Here is a 13,680-nt window from a genome sequence, read left to right on the forward strand (position 1 = left end):
ATTTTTGGTCGTTTTCAGGTGAATACTGGATCGACCCCAACCAGGGTTGCTCGAGGGACTCGTTCAAGGTCCACTGTAATTTCACAGCAGGTGGAGAGAGCTGCATCTACCCTGACAAGAAATCTGAAGGGGTAAGTCATGGTGCTTTTACATACAGAACTGGTCAAATGGTCACATTTTGAGAGCCAGTGATAGAAATTCAATGGGAGAACATGCTTAAAATGAATGCTTCCACATTTGAAAGATTTTAGTTGATATAATGAGGGAAATACACATTATTAAAAGCAGGTATGATGGCCTCCTGAGTGGTGCAGTGCTAGCTGTGTCACTAGAGATCCTGGTTCAAGTCCAGGCTCTGGGGAGGGTTTAGCCGGCAGGGATGTTCTTGTCCCATCGCGCACTAGCGACTCCTGTGGCGGGCCGGGCGCAGTGCTTGTTGACACGGTCGCCAGGTGTACGGTGTTTCCTCTGACACATTGGTGCGGCTGGTTTCCGGGTTAAGTGGGCATTGTGTCAAGAAACCCTTGGCTGGGTTGGGTTTCGGAGGACGCACGGCTCTCGACCTTCGCCTCTCCCGAGTCCGTACGGGAGTTGCAGCGATGAGACAAGACTGTAACTACCAATTAGATACGAAATTGTGGAGAAAAAGGGGTAAAAAAAAATACAAATAAAAGCTGGCATGATGATATTTCTGGTTGATTGAAATAGTGTGTTTAATTTGTGTTGTATCTACAATGTAAGATTTGTATGATGTGTATGATGTGGATAAGTGAATGTAATTGTTCTTCTTCCCAGAGCCCAGGCAAACTACCTTGCATATAAATCATATATGCCTCTCTTTTGACAGTACTGCATAATCACATAACACCTCCTCCTGTGCCTACGCACATCATGTTTCATCATTACCTTACTGGCATGGGTGTAATATCAAGAGGATCCTCCAAGCCCCTAGGGGGCAGTCACTCCCATGTAAGATGCTTGGTGTTGCACACTGCTGACGTCATGAGTTCAATGAATATATTTGGGGCAGTCACTCACTGTCAATGGAGAGTCAACTATTCACACACATGCACGCCATGCCATCCTCTAGTTAAGTGTCAGTAGCTTAGTGTTGTGCCTGGCCCAAACTCTTGTAATAGGTTAAGGCAGGTTACAGGCACCCAGAGACTATTCTGCTGGATTATTATGCATGGAGAACAGGAGAGGAGATGAGAGACGGGGAGGAGAGGAGAAGTAAAACACAGGAAAGTTTGTCAGTGACAGGTCAGGGAGATCTGTAATGGCTTTCTGCTATAGGCCATGTTAACAATTTGCTGGCACGCTGAGGCACAGAGGAGCAGGAGTTTGCATAAGTTCAGAATAATGAACCTGCCTTTTTATAGCCAGGGAGAGCGATGGGCCAGTGGGATGGTTTCGTTGGGGTAGAGTGGAGAGAGAGAGGACATATGACCTGCGCATGCACACACATACCCTCTCTCTCTCCTTTCCTGCTAGCCTGAGACACTATATCCATAGATAGATAGATAGATAGATAGATAGATAGATAGATAGATAGATAGATAGATAGATAGATAGATAGATAGATAGATAGATAGATAGATTTGAAAGCAAGTCTATTTTCCTTGCGTCTACACGAAGCAATGCTGGTAAAGTGAGCGGATAAATAGCCCAAAAATAAACTTTTGTTATGTCTGGATTTGTGACACACACATATATATATATATAAACTCAGCAAAAAAAGTAACGCCCCTTTTTCAGGACCCTGTCATTCAAATATAATTCGTAAAAAATTCCAAATAACTTCACAGATCTTCATTGTAAAGGGTGTAAACACTGTTTCCCATAAACAATTAATGAACATGCACCTGTGGAACGGTGACACTAACAGCTTACAGACGGTAGGCAATTAAGGTCACAGTTATGAAAACTTAGGACACTAAAGAGGCCTTTCTACTGACTCTGAACAACACCAAAAGAAAGATGATCCCTGCTCATCTGCGTGAACGTGCCTTAAGCATGATGCAAGGAGGCATGAGGACTGCAGATGTGGACAGGGCATAAATTGCAATGTCCGTACTGTGAGACACCTAAGACCGCACTACAGGGAGACATGATGGACAGCTGATCGTCCTCGCAGTGGTAGACCAAGTGCAACAACACATGCACAGGATCGATACATCCGAACATCACACCTGCGGGACAGGTACAGGATGGCAACAACAACTGCCCGAGTTACACCAGGAACACACAATCCCTCCATTAGTGCTCAGACTGTCCACAATAGTCTTGAGAGAGGCTGGACTGAGGGCTTGTAGGCCTGTTGTAAGGCAGGACGTCGAAGGAATGAGCGTTACACCGAGGCCTGTACACTGGTGAGGGATCTATTTGGAGGTGGAGGGTCCATCATGGTCTTTGTGTCACATCACCATTGGACTGAGCTTGTTGTCATTGCAGGCAATCTCAATGCTGTGCGTTACAGGGAAGACATCCTCCTCCCTCATGTGGTACCCTTCCTGCAGGCGCATCCTGACATGACCCTCCAGCATGACAATGCCACCAGCCATACTGCTTGTTCTGTGACTGATTTCCTGCAAGACAGGAATGTCAGTGTTCTGCCATGGCCATCGAAGAGCCCGGATCTCAATCCCATTGAGCACGTCCGGGACCTGTTGGATCGGAGGGTGAGGGCTAGGGCCATTCCCCCCAGAAATGTCTGGGAACTTGCAGGTGCCTTGGTGGAAGAGTGGGGTAACATCTCACAGCAAGAACTGGCAAATCGGGTGCAGTCCATGAGGAGGAGATGCACAACAGTACTTAATGCAGCTGGTGGCCACACCAGATACGGACTATTACTCTTGTTCAGGGACACATTATTCAATTTATGTTAGTCACATGTCTGTGGAACTTGCTGAGTTTAAATATATATATATAGTTAAAAAGTGCCTATTTAGTGTTGATAAGTTTAACTGCCAGTTCCAATAATAGGCCTACGTATTTGAAAACAATAACATTATCCCTACCTTTGTTGATTTAGAGCACAGGCATATAGCCTAGGCATGCTACGGCTGGGGACGAACTCCGTTCAAGAGAGAATGCTGTTGTGTAGAAAGAACGAGACTAGCTGAATTCTTTATAAACTGCTAGTGTGTATTAGCTACGACTCCCCTCTCATTCGAGAGCCAACATAACAGGAGGCAGGTACGGTGGCTCCCGTAGGACATATGAGGTGAGTCAAAAGGAACAGAACAATGATTCACAAGGTCTACATAGCGAAGATAACAAATACAACAGTTTATTATGGAATATCATGACAATTAAGTTGGCATACGCTATGCAGTGTATGTGAATTCAAGCTCTACTCTCGCACGCAAATTGTGACACCATTGACGGTTTCCGTTTTAGAAGTAGAGGGTATCAGTTCTCTCCCCCAGTGTGCCCCCCTCTGGTGCCCGCGCCGAACTGAAGGTGCCTTTCAAAACAGCATGGCGTGTGTTTAATGTATGCTGTCTCCCAGCGTTAATTGATCTCCAGCTGAACATTCATGAACCCATTAAGGCGTTGATGACAAGCCTTGTATAAACCCTGCATCAGTCTCATCTGGCTCATTACTGAGCTAGCCATAATATTCAAATGATTGTTGTTTGAATAAGTCCATCACACTGGGCTACTACTGGTCATTTCGTCTGATACAGATCTTAACGGGGGAAAAACTAAGATAATTATTGGTGGTTATAAAGAACCAAAAGCTGAACAGAATTTAAAAATAAATAAAAATTCTAGACGTTTTACAGCTTTTAAATTGAAAGGTGACTTATTGTTGGCTCTACAGTGCCAGCTTAACTGGCTTTCAATGAAAACCATAAAAACAGGCCACCTACTTGTCTCATCATAAACAGCAGAAGCTTAAACCATAAAGTGTAGTCACTTCTGTATGGTTGTAGAGCAAAACACTTAGCAGAAGGGAAAATGGGGCATCTGTAAGGCTTTCCCTTGGAGGCTAACGGCTGCATCCGAAATGGCACCTTTATTGCCTTGATAGTGCACTACCCTGGTAATGCACTACCCTGGTAATGCACTATAAAGGGAATAGGGTGTCATTTGAGATGCAGACAATGTCTCCTAACTAATCACTGTGTACTCATTAATATATTATCAGTAATTAGCTGCCAGACAATGTTTATACAAAATGCCATAATGGCTTACTAAGCCTAAGGTCTTTTACACTGTTCCGGGCTGTTCGGTGTCACCCGATACTTCTGCAGGTCTGGCAGACGCTACGGAGAGCCAAGGAAACGAGGGAGGGGTGGAGGGGACCAATGCGGGATGAAGCATTTCTTTTTTTCAGGAGGCTGTTCTTACTGTTTTTCTTTCTTTAACCTTCATTTTTTCTCCTCCTCCTCCTCTTCCCCCCTGTTTCGCTCCCTCCGTACCCCAGACTAGGCTCACATCCTGGGTAAAGGAGATCCCTGGCTCCTGGTTCAGTGAATTCAAACGTGGTAAACTGGTAAGCCCCCCTGACGCCCCCCTCTTCCCCCCGTCCCCTTCCCTTTTTCCTGAACAGCTCATCTCATATTTTACAGAGCAAAATGGCAAAATGGCCCAAAGACGCCCCAGGCTCTTGGTATAGTCGCTACAAGCGAGGTTCCATGGTAAGTGGCACGCCCGCAGGTCTCTGGAGGCCCAGCAAGAGTGACTCCTTGCTGGGTCTCTGAGGGCCCAAGGGCCCTGCATGGTTCTAAGGTTCTGGTACTGGTCAGTACTGGTTCTGCATGGATCCTGTACTGGTTGGTACTCGTCTCTGACTGGCACTCTGGCTTGTGGTTGTGGCGACACTGCTCTGCATGGTTCAGCATGATCAAGCTCAGCTCACCTTCAGTAAGACACAGCTGTAGGTGAAGGCTCCTCCCAGAATAGAGGGAGACAGAGTTGGTGGAGCAGACACACACACAGACATTCTTTACCATGGCAACTGGTAGAAACGTCAATAGAAACGTCAATAGAAAAAGGTAAGTGTAGTACAAAAGGTCATTGACTGTTGCCATGGAAAGATATGACTGTAAATGCATCCACTCAACCTGACTACCTCTGAAGTTGGAGAGCGTCACCTAGAAGTGACTGAGTGCCTTGACAGTCTCCCAGTTAGACACACATTTTACATTTAAACACAGTAACAACAACTACTCCTATTGACCTCTGCATTTTCCAGTTGACTCCGATGCGTACTGTATAAATACATACCTATTCATAAATAGGTATGCATCTATAGTGAAAGCTACTCACAGGAGAGTGATTAGAAACCATTTTGTTCCTGCTACACTCATTTCACACACTCACTTCCTCATTCACTCTCACATCAGGTTTACGGTAGGCAACAATACAGATTCAATGTGAACAGGTGAACAAAAGTCAGTCACTCAGTCACTCTCCCAGGGGCTTTTGGGTACTCTGCCACTTTTGACTTGCGGCTGTGGTGAAGAGGTAATGTTTCCATGGCGATGTAGCGCAGGTTCTACACGCTGATTCTGCGGGGCGGGGGGGGGGGGACTGAAAGGAGCAGGGGAGGACCTACCGAGATCCTCTCTGAGTACTTGGACACTCACAAAGGTGAGGGGTACTACTCCCTTTAGGAGCCACTGATGAACAGACACTCATACTAGACATAATGGACATAGTTATCATCCTATTCATATTTACAAACTCCCTATATGGCCACCTTGTGAGTACTTGAAAATATATATAAACGCAACATGCATCAATTTCAAAGATTTTACTGAGTTACAGTTCATATAAGGAAATTAGTCATAAATAAATGAGGCCCTAATCTATGGATTTCACATGACTGGGCAGGGGCGGAGCCATGGGTGGGCCTACGCCCTCCACCCACTGGAGAGCCAGGCCTAGCCAATCAGAATTAGTTTTCCCCCACAAAAAAAGGCTTCATTACAGACAGAAATACTCCTCAGTGTCATCAGCTGTCCGGGTGGCTGGTCTCAGATGATCCTGCAGGTGAAGAAGCCAGCACAAGTTTCACCTGTGTAATTTGACCTTTATTTAACTAGGCAAGCCAATTAAGAACAAATTCTTATTTACAAAGACAGCCTACCCTGGCCAAACCTGGATGACACTGGGCCAATTGTGCGCCACCCTATGGGACTCCCAATCACAGCCGGTTGTGATACAGTCTGGAATTGAACCAGGGTATGTAGTCACATCTCCTAGTACTGAGATGCAGTGCCTTAAACCGCTGTGCCACTCAGGAGCCCACCCAGTGATCATGCTGTTTATTCAGCTTCTTGATATACCACCCCCGTCAAGTGGATGGATTGTCTTGCCAAAGGAGAAATGATCCCTAGAAGGGATGTAAACAAATTTGTACACAAAATGTGAGAGAAATAAGTGTTTTGTTCTTATGGAACATTTCTGGGATTGTTTATTTCAGCTCATGAAACATGGGACCAACACTTTACCTGTTGCGTTTATATTTTTATTCAGTATACAACATGTACATAGGATTTGATGACTTCCTTCTCATGGTAATTTGTAATGTCCATTGTTGTGCAGTTTGTATTTGTGTGAGAATATCTATACACACACACACAAAACACACACATCAGTGGCTCCCTTCTCCTACTGCATGTCATGGGCGTTGCATGCGCTTGGCTCTTGGTCTCAGTCAGTCCTGTTTGTCTGAAAGAAGAAGAGAACCCTGTGGAACTGATGGTGGAACACTGCTGGTTGGTATGGAAACGGATCTCCACCGTAATAGTTCAGTGGCATCACACCAAAGACTGATGTTACCACGTGTTACCTGACAGATCATCAGTCGCTATTAGTAACCATTAGAGACAAACTACATTTGTTTAGTATTCACATAAACAAGGCGAGTTAGGCAAACTCTACATTTCACAAACCAATTTAACTAAAGCATTATTCATTTCATTAAGACAATTATGTTTGTGCATAATGTTTTATATTTCCTAATGAGCTTGTTTCAAAAACAGAATGTCCATTTCCTTAATAAAAGCTCAAATGTTTAATTGCGGATACAGGGGCTTCTCGATTGAGAGTTATCGTCACTTGTTCATTGCTTGTCGACTGCTATACCTACAGAACCATTGTAATCTTTCAGCAGAGAATAAGTCAGTCAGTATCTAAGGCCCCAGAGCCTGTGGATTAGAGCTCATGTTGTAACCCCTGTCTGCCTTGCTGTTTCTCATGACACGAGCTTACTCCTAGAGCCCCAGACAGTCAGACAGAGCCCATAATACAGCAACCCTCTCCATCCCTCCCAAAAGTGGGTGACGATGGCACATATAGTTCACTCTAAAGGAGTGACGATTATGTCTTCTGAGGAATCGAGACGATGTCCTACTCCTGTAGCGCCACCGTGAATTATGGGTAATGAAGCGTAACATGCTTTCTGGAGACGCGCCGGACGTTGTAGATCTCCTTAACCATAACCCCCCCCTCTCTCTCACCCGAGCAGCAGTGAAAGATGGGACGAATGCGCGTCGCGACCTATTTGACGTCCACAATTCTGTTAGGCCAGCCGGTAGCATTGGAGAGGGAGACGTTGTGTCACTCAAACAGGCGCTGTGACGCTGTGTCACCAACACAGCGCTGCTGCAGACACCTGCAGTTGTTAAAGGCTGCTGTCTGCAAACGACGACACTCATTTTACATATGAGTCATTTGGCAAACGCTCTTATCCAGAGCAACTTACAGTTAGTGCATTCGTCTTAAGATAGCTAGGTGAGACAACCACATATCACAGTCCAAGTAAGTACAATGTCAGTGCTAGTAGGAAAAGACAAGTGCAAGGGTTATGTATCCATTTATTTTTAAGACACTTTTGCAGTAGCTGTCGAAAATTAGATTTCACTGATAAAAAATAAACCCAAACGAGACACCTCGCAGTACATGAGAACAGTGATGTGTAGACTTCGGTATTGTTGTTAGAGAATTTACAGTAAAGCAACATTGTGTCTGAAATGGCACCCTATTCCATAAATAATGCACTACTTTGGATCAGCGCACTGCTCAAAAGTAGTTCACTATTTAGGGAATAGGGTGCCATTTCAGATGCACACAAGCACCAATAGTATGTATGTATAGTGTCTGTATTAGTCCCCAGTGTCTGTTCTGGCCTAGACCCTTTATCCCCTCTCCCTCCATCTGTAGCTCTCCTACGTGGACGCTGAGGGCAACCCCATCGGCGTGGTCCAGATGACTTTCCTGCGGCTGCTTAGCGCCGCCGCCCGCCAGAACCTAACCTACAACTGCTACCAGTCGGTGGCCTGGCACGACCAGGATGGGGACTCGTACGACAAGGCCATCCGCTTCCTGGGGTCCAATGATGAGGAGATGTCCTACGACAATAACCCCTACATCAGAGCCGTGGTGGACGGCTGTGCGGTGAGTGGCTGGAAGTTTGTGTGTGTCTTGGGGGTGTGTGTAAAGGGTAAGGATATGTGTGGGTGAGATGTTCTTAGCACCGAAGCACTTTCTCACAATGTCCCTCTCTCTGTTTTCCAGTTGAAAAAGGGCTATGAAAAGACAGTACTTGAGATCAACACACCAAAGGTGGAACAGGTGCCTTTTGTTGACATAATGTTCAATGATTTCGGCGGAGCCACGCAGAAGTTTGGATTCGAAGTGGGTCCTGTCTGTTTCATCGGCTAAGACTGTTTACTGAACAAAATGGAGAAAATAAACAGCATATTTGTTTCGTCAAAAACAAAACACATGAAATGAATAGGACAATTTTTATTTGTGTAAAACATTCTGTGTTCAATAGCAACAAGTATGAATAAAATACAAAAATTCAAGATGAGAATACTAGAATACATTTCTGTAGGATTTTGTGAGAAATAATTAAAAGAAAGAGCAACCTTGCAACCTCAGTGTGCCTTCTCTATCACATGCAAGTTTTGAAACTGGATAAGTTAGATACTACCGACCCCTATCTTCACCCCTGACCCGTATCTCCGACCCGAAACCTCCACCCGCTCCCAGTGCACTTGATGTAGATCCAGTCTGCCTCTCCAACGCACCCGAAGCAAACCTTTACCTGGAATTCCACTGGGTTCAGAAGATTGCCATGGACTCCATCCCATTCGGCAGTTTGCTTCATTGTTTTGTTTTGATCTGTTTTTTTTATTTTTTAAATCTCCCTCTTATCTCCCGCTTTGAATATTTTATTAATTGGTTCATTCATTCGCTCATTCATTCATTCATTCATTCATTTCTAAAAAGCTTTGTTTTGTGCATAATTGTCTCGCCGTTCTTCTGAATGGAGCTTATATATATAAATATATATAAATATTTTTTTTATGTTTGTAAGTACTTTCTGTATATTTTTCCAGGTAATGTTGATTGATTCTGGCTTCAAAACGTGCATGTGACCTTTTAGGAGATGATGGTTATTGGAATACATCAAATTTGCAGATACTGAAGTGAGGAATTGAATGTGTAAATTGGAGAATAGATGAGGAATGCTTGTCTTGTTGCTGGTTGTGAAGCACACCGAATTGTAATTTAAGAACCGAATGAAAATAAAAGTTGGAGAAAAAAAACTCTGCATTACTATATGAGAGTTGATTTGTAGAAAACAAAATGTGTCAAGAAAAAAAATACACAAAAACATTCCTCCTCTCCTTGTGTCCTCCTGAACGAAGTGCCTATTCTGGTGGCATTTGGAGATTTTATTAACTTAATCAACCGTCTTCTTTACATCATTTTTTCCCCAATACTTCACTATCTCTGATCTATCAACCTATATATGCAACGTGACATGTCACATTTCAATGAGGCACAGGAAATCAAGACTTAGGTGCAATTTTCTCTCTGTGGTGCTATGATATTTTCTAGTTTGTTATTTTGAAAGTACAGTCATCTGATGTTGGTGATGTTAACCTGTCACCATGACTACCCTTTCTGCCTCTGACCCTCTTAGCCATTACCTCTGGCCAAATAACATCTTCACTGCATTCTTATTTATGTCCAGGGGTGTTTTAATGCATGCCAGTTTGCTTCATATTCATTCATAGATCAATGCAGTATATTATTTGATGTACTTCTCTGCTTCCAAGGCCCACTTAGTAACTACTCTACCAGTGTCTGATCATACTGCAATTTACTTAGAATGTGTTAATTGAAATAAGATTGTACTCGAATGCCAAATGTGGGTCTAATTTATCTAACTTTCTTAGATGTCTTTAAAAAGGAAAGAAAGTAGAAGCGATACTGCAATGTTTCCATATCATGGTTCCAAGACTTGGTGCATTTTGTGGATGGATCTCAGTGATTGGTGTTATGTGTAATGGATCATCTTTTTCCACTTCGTCAAGCTTTTTCATGCTTTCCTTTTTCAGGGGTGGGGTGGAGGTGACTGGTTTGGTACCTGAAATCCTCAACTCTCTTACCAAAGGTTTTGTTTATACATAGCTTTAAGTTTCTAGAGGGCCAAGAATCGATTACATAGTTTGAAATCCACTATTGTTTTAAAAATGTGACAGAATTTTCAAATGATGATTAAAATCAGATGTATCATATAAAAGAAAAACAACTAAAAATAAAAAAAATTATTAATTAATAAAAAGGAAAAATGTAGTTTATTGTCCATCAGATTAGCCAGTTTAAAGGAAGAAAAGCCAGATGAAAAGCTTGTTTTTGTATTGTTCTGATTTACCTGTTGGTTTACTTCCTATAGCCCCTAGTTATCCCCTTTGTACAAACTATGCACTCTGCCTGCTTTTTACCACTACAACATCATCACTTTTTACTGTCCTGCATAAGTAGCTTGATTTTTGTTAAGTTTGACCGTTTTTACCTTCTAGACATGTGACTTGAAACATTTCTGTTAAAATAGCTGAATACACTTATTGATAATCGTTTTAAAATTTTCATTTCGATAAATCATGCCAAATTTAACATTTTTGCTCTCAATACAAGGACAAAACAATTTTGTAAATTTTCAGAACCAGCAGTCAATAAAGTTTTTTTAAATTTTATTTTTATTTTTTACATTTGTCTGTTCATTCATTTGTTTTTTCGGTCTTGTCAAACCTGTGTAAGAGAGGATAGGAGATGGTGTTTTTGTCAATAAATTCAAGTTTACTGTGGCCACCCACTCTTGTATGTCTTCTGAAGCATTAAAACCTATCTGTATGCATGAAATTGTAAGGTTTTCTTCTCTTGTTGTTATACTTTAGAAAGACATGATCTCCAACCCACTTTTTTTATAGAAAAAGATATACATTTGCAAAAATCTATGCTAAATTGAAAACGGTCATGTCCATAATTGTGAAGTGTAGAGAGAATGCTAATATTGTAATTCTCTACCTAAAGCCAATGTTCATTTGTAGGATATGTATTACATTATTGAAAAAATACATGTAAATTGATACCATAGTGTTACTGGAAGGCCCCCTCTTTATCTCAGAAACAGAGATGTACCGTTAATTGGTTTTTAGTCAATGTTTGCCACTTGGGTTTTGGTAGCCTACCCTGTTCCAAAACTCCAGATAAATGGGATTTGGAGAAAATAAATTCATGTTTTCTCATTCTTTTACAGATTGACTTTCATCAACTCTGCGTACAGAGTTAGATGGTGAATATTTAAAGTTTTTAGCAATAGCTGTTGATTTTAGAATCCACAGTTAAGGCTCTTTTCAGTCCGTAGCGCTGAAGGACATTTATACCGCGATTGAAAATGAAAGGCAATGTTCTCGCGGTCACGGAGACTGCATTCATGGTAATAGCTGTACATGTCGGCTCATCAGAAATGTCCTTAATATTTTTGCACGGATCTTCCACAATACTTCGACAATACTGATTGAATCCAGCCCTTAGAATAAGTTCTTGCAAAGCAAACCATGTTTATAGTAAGTGAAGTTCCACCATTTCTAAAATTCTTCTTCTGGCAATCGAATTACTTCAGAAAATCTTTGCTGTCTTAATGTGTTCCACCACCTCCACCCCTCATTAGAATGCATTTGCATACACACACACATACAGTATGCAAAGGCTTCATGGGACGTACTGCAGCTGGAGTGTACATGATATGTTTCTGCATGCATATTTGATGCAGTGTTTACAGGGTGGATGTATATGCATGCATAATACTGTATCTACAGGAGACATACTGATGCTGGGTAAGCAAATAGAGTTTCAAACAGAACGACATGCAGAGTTACTCAGTCTCATCATCTCTTCATAGGCCTGGTGCTTAACTTTGAATTTGCGTTGGCTTTCCATTTAGGTTGTTTGGTCTTTCAGCTTTCTTACAGGTTCTTAAAAAACGTTGTTATTAAAAACAGCGTATTCCATTTAATCCTTCAGACTCTATTGACGCACCCGTGCGTGCGTCAACCTAAGTAACATAATGCGTAAATCCCCAGCAAAATGTTTACTTCTGTTTGTAACGTCAGCTTTTGTCTGTAGCGTCCAAACCGTTTGGGCTACAAACTAGAGGGGTGACTCTCACGATCACGGTGGTTTTGCTCTACAAACCCCCACAAGTGTCACAGGACTCATCTTGGATGCACCATTACGAATGAATGGAAGTATGGTGTTTTCGTGCCAACAAAAATATTTTCCTGAGCTTTCTTATGTCTCAAAACCGTATTCCTTTATGATTGATTTATTTTTCTGTTTTGGTTTTAAACCATGTGTTATTCAATGTGTTTCCATGGGCTATAATAGTATAGGCCAAATTCAAGATTTTTTCAAATCCTTTTTTGCATCTTTTTTTTTGTACACCTAAAGGGGCCTTAGCATTCACTCTCTATCCGTCTCAAGACCTCTTGAACTTCATGGCAAAATGTAGATTTCCGCCTAAATAGACATACTCAAAAGTAATCAGTTTTCATGAAATGGCCATAAACAATAACTAGTATTGCTGCATAGTTTCAGAACGGTCTGGAACTCACTTTTCTGGTAAACATAATTATACATTGTGTGGAATACTCACGTATGAAAATATTATCTACTGGTATGATTGTTTTCCTATTTTTCAAAAGTAGGGGAATCAACAATCAAATTATAAACGACTTACGATATGATTTCACCTCTCTTACAACTGTAAAATAAATATGATCATGTTTAGTGACAGTACACATTTGGCCCCATTTCATATAACTGACGACAGAGCATTTTCGGCCAAGCCTCTTCTGAGTGATGCAGAGACACCATTCGAATGTCTGCAGACTCCTTACAACTTCAGCTTTACGCACAGCGTGATTTTGTCCCTCTGTGACCAAGAAAAAGTGGTCGTGCTTCAATTCTATTTACATTATTTCGTTTTTTTTTGTATTATTTTAATGTTTTTTTAATGTTAAGAGCTCTGAATCCAGTTGAGATTATCACAGTGAGACGAAACCATGACTGTTGAAATTGCTAGACTGTCCTCTTTTAAGATGCCGTCTCCCAGGCTCTGTTTACTCAGAAGTATATCAAATCGATTCTTTGTACAGGACAGAAAATGTGACACGTCACTCCCTATGCAAATGTGGGGTGTGAAACCTGACACTTCCGCTCCGCTGACAAAGTGGTAGCGGAAAGAGGACAGATGGGGTTTTCTGGCAATATAAGGCACTAGACCCTGTGATATTCACAGAGCGCCTTGTTAACAAAATGTCAGTCGGAACAGGTCCAGAACCGCTCAAATTACCCTAAATT

General features: G+C 42.0%; 1 protein-coding gene across 4 annotated transcripts in view; it reads left to right on the top strand.

Moving 5' to 3' along the window:
• Positions 1-11,123, top strand: part of LOC124006811 (collagen alpha-1(V) chain-like) — a 125,697-nt gene extending 114,574 nt beyond the window's left edge. For 2 of the 4 annotated variants that reach the window (XM_046316976.1, XM_046316978.1), the window contains 4 exons: positions 19-131; positions 4,436-4,504; positions 8,182-8,415; positions 8,536-11,123. In XM_046316976.1, the coding sequence (XP_046172932.1) occupies positions 19-131; positions 4,436-4,504; positions 8,182-8,415; positions 8,536-8,682 (563 nt within the window). In that variant the 3' untranslated portion in view covers positions 8,683-11,123. Of the gene's footprint in view, positions 1-18; positions 132-4,435; positions 4,505-4,580; positions 4,669-4,704; positions 4,734-8,181; positions 8,416-8,535 lie in introns of those variants that run through there. The other 2 variants (XM_046316977.1, XM_046316980.1) reach the window with 2 other exon arrangements.
• The last annotated feature ends 2,557 nt before the right edge of the window (positions 11,124-13,680 follow it).

This window comes from Oncorhynchus gorbuscha, linkage group LG20 (assembly GCF_021184085.1).
Source record: "Oncorhynchus gorbuscha isolate QuinsamMale2020 ecotype Even-year linkage group LG20, OgorEven_v1.0, whole genome shotgun sequence".
In the NCBI taxonomy this organism is placed as follows: Eukaryota; Metazoa; Chordata; class Actinopteri; order Salmoniformes; family Salmonidae; genus Oncorhynchus; species Oncorhynchus gorbuscha.